The sequence below is a fragment of the Lotus japonicus genome, chromosome 5 (assembly GCF_012489685.1).
Source record: "Lotus japonicus ecotype B-129 chromosome 5, LjGifu_v1.2".
NCBI classification, from domain to species: Eukaryota; Viridiplantae; Streptophyta; class Magnoliopsida; order Fabales; family Fabaceae; genus Lotus; species Lotus japonicus.
Genome location: NC_080045.1, coordinates 51,758,448 through 51,774,246, shown reverse-complemented (window position 1 = coordinate 51,774,246; position 15,799 = coordinate 51,758,448). Strand labels below are relative to the sequence as shown.

The window sequence follows — 15,799 nt, the reverse complement described above, 5'->3', positions numbered from 1 at the left end:
TAATTAACTAAGCGATAACTAATTCACAGATTCCTAAACTAAGCGATTAAGAATCCTTTACGCCCTAATATGAACTAAGCGAACATACATCATCTTCTAATTCGTGAACCTAAGGAATTAAGCAAACCCTAGCCAGAAGTAGAGATGAAGAAAACTAATCATGCGAAGTCTATTAAGCACTATACCTCAAGAGCGCGATATACTTTGCAAAGGAATTCGTTCGAAGGAAATTAGCCTTCCATGGATGGGGCGAATTCAACAATTATATTGGAGAAGAGAATAGGGATTAAAAGCATAAACCCTAGAAGAACTCTAATAATTACTGAAATTCGAAATTGCATATATTAATAATGTAGAAGGCAAAAGGTCCTTGTTTCCTTAAATAGGAGCTGAGATCACAAATCCTAATCAAAATCAAAATCAAATCCTAAAAGATATCAAAATCAAATCCTAACAAATCCTAAAGATAGAGTTTTAAAATAACAACCTAAATAAGTTTGAATCTGAAAGATATCAAACTTAATTTATTCCGAAATTAAATCCTAATATTTCCTAAAATACAATCTTCACTCCAGCACAATCAAATCTTCAATTCCGCAATTCTCCAAAATGCCCTTGATGTCAAATAAAACCTGAAAATAAGAATAAACGTAATTAGACCAAATAATAGAAATCTCTGTCAAGCAAGGTCAATTAATTACGAATAATCATTAATAATGACAAATTAAGGCTATATAAAATGGGTAAAATATTGCTCATCAGCTACCAATGCAATCACCAACCTGATTGGATTATGCCTTGGAATTGAAGTAAAATAAATTAAAAAAACATAATCAAACACACCTGAAGTTTTTAGTCTTTTTTTTTTCAAAGAATTATTGCTCAAGAAAATAATTAATTTACCATTTTTTGTCAAATTGTTTTGTCGGTTTTTGTTTTGGATGTCCCTCTAGCTTCTTTTATTTACTTGATTTTTTTTTCAATTAATTACTTGAGCTATGAGACGGGTTGGATGGGTAGCTCACCCTCACTTGGTGAGCTAAGGGAAATGAAGGGTATTGAAGGGTGCAGGGTCAGGGTTCAAACCCTGGTGAAAGAACTAATTTACTAACAATTAACAACTAACATTTGCCTATAAAAAAACTTGAGCATTTTTTTTTGTTAAAGGTAAACATTTCATTGGTAACATGGGCCAGACCCATAACCCTAGAGGGTAGTACTACTGGTTGGGCAAGCCCACAGAGAATTGCAAATCAGTTTCTTACACTTGAGCCCATGACTCCTATCTACACCTAACCCAAAGTTTTAAACTAGGAGGTTAATACCAACTACTTGCAAAAACACAAGCCTAGCCCATGAACCATCTTGCCAGTACTCCAAGTTCTATACCAACCAACCAACTAAATTATAAATTGTTTTTACTTTTCCTTGTTCTATTCCCCAATCTATGTGGTTCTACAAACTTTTATATTACTTCGGACATACCATATACTTTCAGATTGCGTATCACATGGACTCAGTGATATTTCGTGATATTCAACTCATATGAAATTTTTAACCGTTACATTTATATCCTTGAAATTTTTATAGTTTAAAATATGATAAACGATATGAATAGCGTTTGAACTTAATAGTTAGTTCACATAATTTTTACACTCCCACCATGATAAAATAGAAAGAAAAGAAAGAGAAATAAGTGATTTGATAGGTGATATGATAGGAAATGCATAGAGAAATATAAAAAAAACAGTGAAAATTAGACAGAAGAGAAAATGAGGTGTCAATAAATCATCACTCATCAACAAGAAACCAACATAATGAAATAGCTACAAAAAAAAAACGTTTATTGCTCAAGGTTCGCTTGTGGACCAAATTTGTTGCATTAGGCTAACATGATTAATGTTTGTTTATTCAATTTTCAACTGCGTTATCAATTGTGCTAAATCTTGTTGGTAAACTGTGGAGACATATAAGGGTGTGGGACAGGGAGCAGGAATGCACTCTCCGCCTCGCCCTACTCCATTGTCATTCCTCGTTATGATATGGATGATCAACTAATAACAACAAATACTATTATTTTCTTGTTTGGCTCCAGAGGTTCCAATACCTCATGAGCTCCAAAGACACAAAACACATTGTCATGCAACTATTACTTGAAGGTTAATGTATTTTACTCTAAATATAGATATTTCTAGGAGTAACTAAATTAGTAAATTGACCTTTCATACTCAGTGAGCAACTACATTTCTTGCGCAGGCAATCATGTTTATCTGATATGCCCTTTCCCTGTCAACATCCACACATGACATTAATTTTGATTTTTACAACTTTTCTTCGCTGAAGGTGACAGTGGTGATGGGTTTTGAGATTACAATGAAAGAGAGAAGGACTAAATTTGATCGAAAAATTTTGTTAGGACCAAAATAAATGTAAAAAGTGTATGTGATCGCCTACGTGGACTGGTTATTAATAAATAAAAAGGTAAAATATGCATTAGGACGTCAGTGAAACCATTTTAAGTCAAACAAAATTTGTTTCGATTTTATTTAGGGACCATTCTTATGTAGGTCTATATACCACTTACTAGAAATATATACTTAACTCAAAAAATATTTAAAATTACTTTTTTTAAGGAAAATATTAATTATATTATTTTCATATTGATATATACTAGTAATGCAAATAAATATCCCAATCAAAACCACGTCAGCCAAACAACTTAATAGTTATCGCTCAATCCAAGTGTCTCAGCTAACTTGCATTCATGACCGTAGATAAGCATTTATCCAAAGGTTCACATCAAAACATTGTAAACATATTCAGGGATCCCTGCGACCTTCATTTGGACCAGTACCCAGAAACATAAATTTAACCTAAAAAAAATTAAAATCACTTTTTTGAGAAAACATTAACTATATTAATTGCATATTATTATATGCTAGTAATCCAAATAAATAGCCCAATCGAAACCACGTCAGCCCAACAACTTAATAGTTATCAACTTATCGCTCAATCCAAGTGTCTCAGCTAACGTGCCTTCATGATATATACTAGTAATGCAAATAAAATTACTTTTTTTTAAGGAAAATATTAATTATATTATTTTCATATTGATATATACTAATGCAAATAAATATCCCAATCAAAACCACGTCAGCCAAACAACTTAATAGTTATCGCTCAATCCAAGTGTCTCAGCTAACTTGCATTCATGACCATAGATAAGCATTTATCCAAAGGTTCACATCAAAACATTGTAAACATATTCAGGGATCCCTGCGACCTTCATTTGGACCAGTACCCAGAAACATAAATTTAACCTAAAAAAAATTAAAATCACTTTTTTGAGAAAACATTAACTATATTAATTGCATATTATTATATGCTAGTAATCCAAATAAATAGCCCAATTGAAACCACGTCAACCCAACAACTTAATAGTTATCAACTTATCGCTCAATCCAAGTGTCTCAGCTAACGTGCATTCTTGACCGTAGATAAGCATTCATCCAAAGGTTCACATCAAAACATCATAAAAATATTTAGGGATCCGTGCAACCCTCATTTGGACCAATCAGCGCTCACAACTTCTCTCGCTCCCTTCTATATAAATTTCCTCTCACTGGAGTCCTCATCATCACTACCTCCCAATTCTTCACCTATACCTAACCCTAAAAGCCAACTCCATCATCTTCTTCCCTTCAAAGGAAGCTTCTTCTTGAGGAGGTTTTCCGCTCTCTCGAGTGAGAGATTTTATCCTTTCTGTAAGATTGTTTAATATTTATTTTCTTTTCTTTTGCTATGATGTATCATCCACACAAATTTATGAACACAGAGTTCCTCCCCTCTTTTAGCTCTAAACACCAGATGGTCGAAATGCATATGAAAGCTTCAAAGTAACACATCTACTTTCCCTTCTTCTCTCTTTCGCTCTCCTCTTGTAAGAAATACCTACTCTTCAATTCTAACTGCCATTGTTATTCCCTTTTCTTTATGGGTTTGAAAAGTGGGTCTTCAAAATCCACTTCATCCAAGACTGAGAAATCCCTATCTCAATCGAGGAAGAAGGCGAGAACACCAGCAAGGAAGTATTACAAATCAAAATCTCATGGTGTTAGTTCCTCGCATGTGCTTCTTGAAGATGTCACCTCTGATGAAGAAGAAGAACCCTTTCATGATGCTCCTGCAAACATCAATGAGGAAGAAACCCTCATGGGTTCCGATCGTGATGTTGTGCCCGATGCTGAGGCATCTGCCCCTCAGGACACCAATGTTTCTCAAGAAAACCCAATTCCAGAAAATCCTGATGTTGAGGATGTGATTGCTGAAGAGACCGTCTCCACTGAAACTCCTTCATCCTCCAAGAAGGGTGATAAAGGGTCTGTATCCTCTAAGGAAACCCATTCTGATGAACCAATCCAGGTCCTTGTTCAGAACAACTCTGATGGCGATGATTCTGATGATGATGATGTTCCTTTATTTGAGACACTTCCAGAAAGTGTTGGTGCACGTTTGAAAAGAAAAAGAAGGACTACTGCAAGTGAAGCCCCTTCTGTTCCTCAGAAGAAGACCAAGCCTTCTCCTACTACCCCTAAGTCTAAGAAGAAGGATCTGAAAGGGAAAGGCAAAGCAACAGCTGAGAAAAGCATGAGTGAGAAGAAGAAGAAGGCCCCTGTTATTGTTTCTGAGTCTGACTCAGATGTTGAAGCAGATGTCCCAGACATCGTGCTTGCTGAAATGAAGAAATTTGCTGGAAGGCGCATCCCCAAGAATGTTCCTGCTGCCCCTCTTGATAATGTCTCCTTCCATTCTGAAGAAAATGCTCTCAAGTGGAAGTATGTTTATCAAAGGAGACTTGCCACTGAAAGGGAGGTTGGATCTGATGTTCTTGAGTGCAAGGAGGTTATGGCACTCATTGAGAAGGCTGGCCTGATTAAAACAGTTCTACAAGTTGGTAGATGTTTTGAGAGGCTTGTGAAGGAATTTGTGGTAAATTTGTCTGTGGAAGTGGGACTTCCTGAGAGTGATGAATACAGGAAGGTGTATGTTAGGGAAAAATGTGTGAAGTTTTCCCCTGATGTGATCAACAAAGCACTTGGAAGAAGTGCTACTGCAGTTACTGATGAAGAACCATCATTGGATGTGGTTGCCAAGGAACTCACTGCAGGGCAAGTACAGAAATGGCCTAAGAAGAAGCTGTTGTCCACTTGCAATCTTAGTGTGAAATATGCAATCCTTAACAGGATTGGTGCTGTGAATTGGGTTCCTACCCAACATACCTCTGCTATCTCTGCCACTCTTGCCAGGTTAATTTACAAGATTGGTACTATGGTTCCTGTTGATTTTGGTAATTTTGTTTTTGAACAGACCTTGAAGCATGCAGAGACATGTGCTGTGAAGTTGCCTATCTATTTTCCATCTCTGATCACAGAGATCATTCTGCAACAACACCCCAAGATAGTCAGGGATGATGAGGAGGCTATGCCCAAAGGTTCTCCTATCACCTTGGACCATCGTTTCTTTTATGGGCCTCATGTCCCAGACATTGATGTGCCATCCAACAAGACATTTGCATCTGTTCCAGTGAGTAAGTCCGGAAGGAGGGCCATTATTGATGAATTGCAGGCTGTTTCTAAGGCTCTTCAGGAGACTATCACTGCAAGCACTGCAAGGAAGGTCAAGGTGGATGAGTTGTTGCTCAAGCTTCAAGAGGAAGAGGACCAATAGGGTGAGCAAAGTGCTGCCAATGCTGCTGCTGCAGATGCAAGTACTGATGAAGAGGAAGATCTGATGAGAATGAAGAAGAAACTGGAGAGGAATCCATTTCTGATGATTAGGAATTTGTGCATCTTACTGCTATTTGTTTGTTTTTGGTTTGACTGTATTTGAGCACCCTTTGCCAAATTTGTGTTAAAAAATGGGGAGTAGCTAGTGATTTGGTATGTACTAATCTGAAACCTACACTCAAGAATTCAAGACTAAGTTGTGTATTGTTTGTTTCTATGGAAGACAAGTGTGTTTGTGTTGTTCTCCAAGTTGTTGCTACTGTTAGTTAGCATGTGTTTGTTACTAGTTACTTGCTAGTTATTTTACTGTGTTGTGAGCATCAAGAACCTGTCAAGGATGTGCTAGTTGTTTGTGTGTTGTGGGCTGCACTATTTGAGGGGGAGTTCCGCTGCTAAGGGGGAGGTATGTGTATCTTCTAATTTACTCAAGCTGTTTTAGACAAAATTTGACAAAGGGGGAGATTGTTGTTACTTTTGGTTGTCTTGCATTTTGTCCAAAACAACCTGATGTCGAAGCAGATGCTGTGACATCTGCCTTTGTGTAGCACAGGACATCAGTCCATGACTTGGAGTGCTTATGTGTGCCCTGGAAATCTGGTGAAGATTTTATTGTGGTTACTTACGGTTTAGGTAGTTGTATTCTGGTTATTTAAGGTGGGTTGGTTTATTTGTTGGAACAATCTCTGATTGAAGATTGGTTCCTATTGTATTAATGGTGATTGACTTGTAAACGCAATCAAAATTTATGGAAGATTGCGTTTTGATTTGTTGCTGTTGGACTACTGATTCAGCCTCTGAAAACCCTAGTGTGGCTGCTGAAGCTTATATATATTGCAGACCTAAAACGTGAATACTACTGAAGCTTTTGATAGAAATAAATAAAGTGTTTTAGAGTTGTTATTTGTGCTAGTCCTTGTGTTCATTGTAAACAAACCTTGCTCGTTGATTCTATAAGGCAAGATTGTGTTCTGTGTTCTTGGGTGTTAAAACTCTGATTGTTGTTGTTCTTATCAATCACTGTGGCAGTGGTTGAGAGAAACTGAGAGTGTCTCTCATACTTAGGTCGATATACTAAGTAGAAATACACTGGGTAGATTAGGAAGAGAACTATGAGCCGTGGTGTTCACGAGTGTCTGTAGTTCCTAAATCTTGAGATAGTTGATTTCCTTTATTTGGGTGCAAACCCTCCAGACGTAGGTGAAGTTTCACCGAACTCGGTTAACAACTTTGGTGTTGTGCTTTGTTTATTTTATGCTTTTATTGTTTACTGTTATTCGATTGTCATAGCAATTGCCTAAGCATCGCGTAGAACATATGCCATATGGGAACTAGAATTTCAAAGGTGATTTTTCGGCCATATATTTGAGCTGCGGGGCGAAGGAGATGAAGAGGTGACACCTCCACCGTCCTCTGCTATACGTCGCCGATAGAGGTGCTTTCCAGTGACAACCGCCACCTGAAAATGGTTGAATCTCCCTCCTCTGACTTCACCCTGATGATCGCCATCGCGAGGAGAAAGAGGCCAGTAGCCCTTGCTGTCGTCGTCGTCACTTCACCCTGATGATCGCCATCGAGAAAAGAAGGGAGAGAAGATGTGTTACTTGAACAAATATGCTCATTTCCAAATTCCATGTGACTGTGAGGATGATCGATAAATAATCTTCTCTCAATTCTCCATACACGTTTAGGAGAAGTATGTTTATAAGGAGTTTTTAAAATCATTCTTAAAAAAATAAGTTTCTAAACAATTTTACCATGCCCGTGAGGTTTGCTTTAATCCATGTGAAGCCTTCTTTAGCTTATACGCTTTATGCTCATTTCCAAATTCCACATGACTAGGAGATTGATCGATAAATACATTTTGTCTCGATTCTCCTTACAAGAAATATGTTTAACATTTTAATGGAAATAAGCCATGAATGTTGAGCTACCAATGCAATCACCAACTTGATTGAATTATGCCTTGGAATTGAAGTAAAATAAATTTTAAAAAAAACATAATCAAACACACCTGAAGTTTTTAGTCTCTTTTGTTCAAGGAATTGTTGCTCATGAAAATAATTAGTTTACCATTTTTTGTCAAATTGTTTTGTCGGTTTTTTGTTTTGGATGTCCCTCTAGCTTCTTTTATTTACTTGAGCTTTTTTTTTGCCAATTAATTACTTGAGCTATGAGGTGGGTTGGATGGGTAGCTCACTAGGTGAGCTAAGGAAAATGAAGGGTATTGAAGGGTGAAGGGCCAGGGCATAAACCCTGGTGAAAGAACTAATTTACTAACAATTAACAACTAAGATTAGTCTATAAAAAAACTTGAGCTTTGGTTTTTGGTCAAAGGTATACATTTCATTGATAACATGGGCCAGGCCCATAACCCTAGAGGGTAGTACAACTGGTTGGGCAAGCCCACAGAGAATTGCAAATCAGTTTCTTACACTTGAGCCCATGACTCCTATCTACACCTAAACCAAAGTTAGAAACTTGGAGGTTAGTAACAACTACTTGCAAAAACACAAGCCCAAAACACTAAGCTCAGCCCATAAACCATCTTGTAAGTATAACCCGAGAAACATGCCCAATAGAACTGAGGCCATTAAGATTGGGCCCGACAAACCCTAGCTTTCAGGGTCCCAAAACCCTATCCAGGGTTGCGAAACAGTTACAATGGTGGAAGGGGATGGCGGTGACTCTATAGTAGGGCTGAGCACAGGTCGGTTTCGGGCGGGCTCGGGTGAAACATATAAGTTTTTGACAGGTTTGAATCAAGCATATATCAAACCATTTCTGACCGTTGGAAGCCTCGGATATCTCGGGTGCGGGTTGAATTGATGAGCGGGTTGTACAGGTCGATTAGAACGGGTATTGTAGAGCTTGGGGGAGAGGTTGTGTTCCATGACCAAGACAAGTTAGCGGCGGTCGTTGCAGTGTCTCCACCATTAGAGACGGTAAAGCTCTCATCTTGCATGGTTTTTTGTTCAATGATGATTAACAATGGTGTTCCCTAGATGAGGCAAGGGGGAAAATAGAGTTGTTGAGAGCAGAATGGGTGCGGACATGAAGAGGAAGGGGGAGAGGGAAAAGAATGGCGGTGGACCGAAGTGGCACGGTGACAGCGTGGCTGGAGAAGGAGAGCAAGAGAAGGACAATCAAAAATTGATATGAAGAAGATAAAGTGATGAACTGATGACTATGAGAGTATTTGTTTTATTTCTCATACCTCCTTATTTCTTTTTTAAGTCACGTGAGCCTTGTATGACAGTAAGAAGAAGCTGTTGTGAGTAGGGAGCCTAGTATGACAAAAAGAAGAAGCTATTATGTTGTGAGTAGCTTGCTGCAAAAAAAAAGCTAGGTGTACTATGCACATAAAGCATTAAAAAAATAGTATTGTGTATTGTGTAGCTTGCAGCAGTCACGTGTAAGGCTCTCAAGTAGTCAAGTCTATCACACTGATTAATCACATCCTAGTGTGACAATTGTAACTTGTAAGGCTGGTTCATCACGTGAAAACAAATAAATTAACACCTCGGGTCGGTATGAGTTCCGATGGTTTGAATATTTCTCACCCGATACCAACCGCCAACAACCGTTTCCACCTGTTTTTTCACCCTGAAACAAACCGAAATCCGACCCGATCCACCCGTAATGATGAAAATTGATTCGGTTTTATCGGGTATGGGTTGGATTGGATATTTTTTCTCAGCCCTACTCTATAGCTCAATTCCAAAGTAGATCTGCTGCAAACAAAAGTGAAAATTTGATATTCATAGCTTTAAATGTCACTTCTTATACCTTGCCAGCTCTGCCGTCAGCAATCTCTGCTACAAGGCTATCATCAACACTGGTGTTCAACACCTTTAAGACAGGGGCAAGCCCCGTAGCAAACCAGATCTGGAGGAAAGAAAGGATGAGACCAAGATATTGTAATGAACGATGGAAGCCGCAGTTGGTGGATGGTGGTGGAGGTAATGGTCGTGGCACCAGAGGCAACAACAAGAAGAAGCTTTAGAAAACAAAGGTGGTTGTGGTCTTCAGAACAAAGCTAGCAACAGATGGAGATGACAGCGACAAAGGAAGCGGTGGAGGCACATGCGGTGGTGGAGACACAGAAACGACGGTAGAGGCACAAAGACTACAGAACGGTGCGACGACGGCGACCGGTGGGTGGAGGTGGGCGGAGAGGATGGTAACAGAAATGGGAAACTAAGCTAAAAGAGAAGAAGAAAAAAAATACTCACTTATTGGGTAGCAAATCCACCTAATGTGGAAGGGAACCCACTACTGTGAGAGAAAACTACCTACCAAGAGCTGGAGAAACCTCAATGAAGGAGAAGGAGCCCCCCAAAGTGGGGGGAGGGGAGGGGTGGCGGCGGCGGCTAGCTTTCTTCAAACCCTAGCAGACAAGTCTTTTTGCATAGAACTATCTGAAATACTAGTGAGAATAAATGGGTTTTCTCAATAAATATATATATATTGAGGCAAAGACTTTGTCCGTTTAACATGGACATATATTAAGCAGAAATAGCTAGCTAGGCCAAAAAATGCCCCAAAACCAAACAATTTTTTTAAGGAAATAGCTAGGCCCAAAAGTGGCATAGAACAGGAATTTCCAATATTGATAGAATATATTGTTGGAAAAAAAAAGTGAAATGTGCGTTGATAAAATAAAAAGAAAAAATATGTGTAAGACAGTAAGAGAACCTCGAGTTCTCAATTTATTTTTCATCTTATTTCTGTTTATTTTCTATTTGTTGGCAAATAAAATAAATTGTCTTATTAAAGTTTAGATACTATGGGAGGAAAATATGAACGTTACTCAAAGAACAAATTTCAATCTCACGAGAATTATTTATTTGTATTGAAGTCCATGCTTCTCTCAATCATATTTTGTTCAATATTACTCACCCTGTTACTTCAGATGTGATGCAGATTATGGCGGTCTATGGCTTTCCAGAGGAGAGGTATAAAGCTCGGACTTGGGACCTAGTCCGTCGTGCTAAGCCTCCCCATCCTATGCCTTGGCTTTGCATTGGTGACTTTAATGATATAATTTCCCCAGCTGATAAGCTTGGTGGTGATGTGCCCGATATGGGACGTTTGCAGGTTGCTAACCAGGCCTGTAATGAATGTGACTTTCATGATGTTGGTTTTTCAGGTTACAGATTCACTTGGTCGAATATGCGAGAAGCACCTAACACGGTTGAAGAACGGTTGGACTTTGCACTTGCAAACTCAGATTGGAGTTGCATGTGGCCAGTCACTAAAGTCCGCCACTTTATTAATTACAAATCTGACCATTGTCCTATTGTCTTGACTTGCTCTTCTCGCAGGGGTCATAGAGAACTGGCAAGGACCAAGCTCTTTCGTTTTGAGGAGCTTTGGCTTCAAAGCGGTGATGAGTGTTCTGAAGTGGTAGCTGAAGCCTGGAGTAGGACCTGGTCTGGTGATGACCTCCATGGTAAATTTGAGGCGGTCAGTGTAGCCCTTGGTTCTTGGGGTAAGCAGAAGTTTGGGGACATACCAAAGAAGATCTCTGATCTTAAGGTCCGTCTTCAAAACCTACAGCGGAAACCTAAGACGGAAGGGATATTGCGTGAGATGAGAGAGGCAGAGCGAGAGCTTGATGTCCTTCTTGAAAGAGAGGAGATATGGTGGAGCCAAAGATCGAGGGCAAATTGGTTAAAACATGGGGACCGTAATACTAGGTTCTTCCATCAAAAGGCATCTCAGCGACGGAAGTGGAACCTCATTGAGGTTATAACAGATAGTGGTGGTCGAGAGGTAGAGGATGATGCACAAATCTCACAGGTCCTAAGGGAGTACTTTGAGAGCCTATTTACATCCTCCAACCCATCTGGCATTGAAGAGGTGACGTCCTTGGTGGCGGTAAGGTGACTCAGAGCCATTTAGTTACTCTTGCGGATCCATTCTCGAAGGAGGAGGTGGAGGAGGCAGTCTTTCAGATGCATCCCACTAAAGCTCCAGGTATGGATGGTTTTCCAGCTCTCTTTTACCAAAAATATTGGCATATTATTGGGGATGAGGTCTCCCACTACTGTTTGCGAGTTCTAAATGATTTACATGTGCCTGATTCAATAAATAGAACTCTGTTGGTTTTGATTCCTAAGATCAAGGAACCTTTGCATGCGGCACAATATAGACCTATAAGTCTATGTAACGTGCTTTTTAAAATTATTACAAAAACTATTGCTAATCGTCTGAAACTGATTTTACCTGATCTGATTAGCAACTCTCAGAGTGCATTTGTGCCTGGTCGTTTGATCACAGATAATGCTTTGATTGCACATGAGTGCTTTCACTATATGAAGAAGAAAATCACAGGCTGGAATGGCATGATGGCCCTCAAACTCGATATGTCAAAAGCATATGACAGAGTTGAGTGGAATTTTTTGCAAGCAGTGTTGTCTAGTATGGGATTTCCCACGCATTGGGTGACCCTTATTATGAACTGTGTGTCTTCTGTAGACTTCTCTATTATGCTGAATGGTAACCCTCAACCGGTTTTCTCACCCTTGAGAGGTTTGCGTCAGGGTGACCCTTTATCCCCATATCTATTTATCCTTTGTGGGGAGGTCTTCTCTGCGCTTATCCAGAGGTCTATATATGTTTCTTCCTTACATGGTATTAAAATTGCGAAATATGCACCTGTTTTTTCTCACCTTCTATTTGCAGATGACGGTATCATTTTTGCTAAAGCCACTAATCAGGAGGCGGAAGTGGTGAAAACCATTTTGACCACCTATGAGCGTGCTTCCAGACAAATGATTAATCTGGACAAGTCAATGCTTTTAGTTAGCCGAAATGTGCCTCAGAACCGTCTTTATGAGCTTAAACAGTTGTTGGGAGTAAAGGCAGTGGAAAGCTTTGACAGATACTTGGGTTTACCAACTATTTTTGGTAAGTCAAAATCTCAGATTTTTCAGTTTGTTAAGGACCGTGTTTGGAAAAAGCTCAAGGGGTAGAAAGAGGGATCTCTTTCTAGGTCAGGGAGGGAAGTGCTAATTAAATCTGTAGCTCAGGCTATCCCTTCATATATTATGTCTTGTTTTATGCTTCCTAATGGTCTTTGTGCAGAGCTTGAGAGTATGATTTCCAGGTTTTATTGGGGAGGAAATGTGTCCAAGAGGGGTATTCATTGGTCTAGTTGGAGTAAGCTTTGCCGCTCCAAGTGTGATGGTGGACTTGGCTTCAGGGATCTTCATGCTTTCAATATGGCTCTTGTAGCCAAGAACTGGTGGAGGATTTATTCCCACCCTGAATCCCTGTTTGCTCAAATTTTTAAGGGAGTGTATTTCCCGCATGGGTCCATGCTCAAGGCTAAGAAAGGTTGGCTTCCGAGCTATGCTTGGTCTAGTATATGGAGTACAAAGTGGACTTTTGAAACGGGCGCTCGGTGGAAAATTGGCAATGGCCAAATGGTTGATGTCCGCCATGACAATTGGTTACCACATGGGACTCCTATTATTTATAGTGAGGATCTCTTGTTGGATTTGAATATTACTTACGTTTCTGACCTGTTGTTAAACTCAGGGAAAGAATGGAATAGAGAACTTGTTGAACATGTTTTTTGTCCTAACACTGCTTTGCAAATTACGTCCCTTCCATTGTCTATGCATGGAGGTGTGAATGACTCTCTCTTTTGGCCAGGTGCTCCTGATGGTTTATATTCTTCTAAGTTAGGTTACTCTTTTATTAGAGACCATGAGGCGCAGACTACCACGTCGGCTTCCATGGCGACGTCTCCCTTGCCTGCAAAGCTTTGGCAAAGTTTTTGGAAGACAACAGCCCTCTCGAGGTGCAAAGATCTTGCTTGGCGTGTTTTCTGTTCACTCCTTCTGGTCCGGGATTCTTTATGGCGGAAAGGTGTGAACATTGATCCATCTTGCCCTCTATGTGGCTATGAGTCGGAAACTGTAAGCCATCTTTGGTTGCACTGTCCAGTTTCTAAATGTTTTTGGTTTGCTCACCCGCTTGCTTTGCGTTTGGATAATTTTTTCACTGTTACAGATTTTCTATTACAGTTCTTGGTGGATGCTGATAGTGATGCCGTGGCGAGCTGGCAAACGGCCTCCTATGCGTTATGGGAAGCTCGTAACTAGCTCATCTTCCAGGAGGTTCCCTTCCGTTGTGAGGTTGCAATCCAGCGGGCAGCTTCGATGTCGCAGGTGGATACTTCGATGGTGGTTCGTGATCTTCATGGCCGGTGCGTGACGCGATTTGGAGGCGACCACCGCAGGGAGTCTTCAAGGTTAATTTTGATGGATCTTGGAAAGCATATGCGGTTTCTGGCATGGGGATGGTGGCCAGGAATCATGACGGGTTAGTCCTTGCTGCTGCGGCGGAGGTTGTGGAGCGGCCCTCTACAGTGGTGGAGGCTGAGGCCTTAGCCTTCCGGTGGGCGATTGAGTTGGCTATTAACCTTGGGTTCAGACGGGTTTGCTTTGAAACAGATTGTCTCACTCTCTTTCAAATGTGGAAGAAGCCTCCGGACGGGAGGAACTACTTAGCTACTATTTTTAGTGATTGCTTTCAGTTGTGTCGTTCTTTAGATTTCGTGTCTGTTGTCTTTGTTCGCCGTTCAGGCAATGTTGTTGCAGACTTTTTGGCCAGGAATGTCGCCTCATACGCCGGTTTGGTGTGGATTGAGGAGGTACCGCCTGAAGTCGATGTTTTTGTAACCACCCGCGCCGCTCGTTTGCAGCTCAGAGACATGGTGGAAGGCTCTGATACCATTAATAAGAACCTTGGGAGAACCACACCACAAAAGCTAACTGTTGTAGTTGGAGAGCCCAAGGCCTTATAAATCCCACATTAGAATCTCATACTTCCAATGTGGGACTCAAGTCCCATACCTTGCAATGGGGTCCTAACATCTATGTGTATCCAATTAATTCTAACTAGTATTAGTTCCATAATCGTATAATATCCATTCTAGCATTCTAGCAACATGAGCATAAGCTTCAAAATAATCAATGTCACACTTTTTCTACTAATGGTTTGATGCGATCTACCTCTACATTTGGGTAGCGCTTTTTCTTGTACACCAACTTTTCTACCATGTCATCAAGCTTCTTTCTAAGCTGATCATGAACATGTGCATAAGAAACCTTGTCAAAGACTTTTAAGTGAGTCACACGAGCTTTGGTTTTTTCCCTCTAGCTTCTTCTTGAGTTTAATCACAAACGCTTTTGACAAGTCACTAATTCAACCAAAAAACTCTTGGCTAATTATTGCAGTGCAACATGCTTCTTACCGTAACTAGTTCTATTTTTTTCTCCCTGCCACTTCATTTTGTTTAGAAGTTGATCGAGGCCGTACCCGATACAAATAATTAATTTAGAAAACTGTAGTAACTAGGAAGTGACTCCTAGGTCGTTTCTCAAGGATTATCGTTTCAACAAAGACTCAGTATTAAGAACGCACACACACTGGGGGGGGGGGTTTGTGATTCAGTTCAAAAGATTAGCAGAAAGTAAACAAAGATTAATATGATCAATTAAAGACGGACGAATCCCTTTGTTCAGTATATCGCTGCTCAATCACGGGTATATAAAGATCAATTCTTGTTATTAGTTTCCTAGTTCGTGAGAATTAATTAACTAAGCGATAACTAATTCACAGATTCCTAAACTAAGCGATTAAGAATCCTTTACGCCCTAATATGAACTAAGCGAACATACATCATCTTCTAATTCGTGAACCTAAGGAATTAAGCAAACCTAAGCCAGAAGTAGAGATGAAGAAAACTAATCATGCGAATTCTATTAAGCACTATACCTCAAGAGCGCGATATACTTTGCAAAGGAATTCGTTCGAAAGGAATTAGCCTTCCATGGATCGGGCGAATTCAACAATTATATTGGAGAAGAGAATAGGGATTAAAAGCATAAACCCTAGCAGAACTCTAATAATTACTGAAATTCGAAATTGCTTATAATAATAATGTAGAAGACAAAAAGTCCTTGTTTCTCTCAGCACAAATCCTTAAATAGGAGCTG

General features: G+C 39.8%; 2 protein-coding genes across 2 annotated transcripts; both read left to right on the top strand.

Annotated features, from left to right (window-relative positions):
- The first annotated feature begins 3,993 nt into the window (after positions 1-3,993).
- LOC130719746 (uncharacterized) lies at positions 3,994-5,727 on the top strand. The gene has a single exon (XM_057570355.1). It carries the CDS (start codon positions 3,994-3,996, stop codon positions 5,725-5,727), a length of 1,734 nt encoding a protein of 577 aa, XP_057426338.1.
- A 4,985-nt stretch (positions 5,728-10,712) lies between these two features.
- On the top strand, positions 10,713-13,900 carry LOC130719745 (uncharacterized). Its single transcript, XM_057570354.1, has 3 exons — positions 10,713-11,671; positions 11,884-12,698; positions 12,876-13,900. The coding sequence occupies exons 1-3, from the start codon at positions 10,713-10,715 to the stop codon at positions 13,898-13,900; spliced, it is 2,799 nt and encodes a 932-aa protein (XP_057426337.1).
- The last annotated feature ends 1,899 nt before the right edge of the window (positions 13,901-15,799 follow it).

Bases quoted from the DNA above. Each gene is read 5' to 3' on its own strand.
- LOC130719746 (XM_057570355.1), top strand. From the start codon at position 3,994: ATGGGTTTGAAAAGTGGGTCTTCAAAATCCACTTCATCCAAGACTGAG.
- LOC130719745 (XM_057570354.1), top strand. From the start codon at position 10,713: ATGGCGGTCTATGGCTTTCCAGAGGAGAGGTATAAAGCTCGGACTTGG. The intron at 11,672-11,883 runs GTGACTCAGAGC...TTCAATAAATAG, and splicing joins ACGTCCTTGGTGGCGGTAAG to AACTCTGTTGGTTTTGATTC. The intron at 12,699-12,875 runs GTAAGTCAAAAT...GTCTTTGTGCAG, and splicing joins GGGTTTACCAACTATTTTTG to AGCTTGAGAGTATGATTTCC.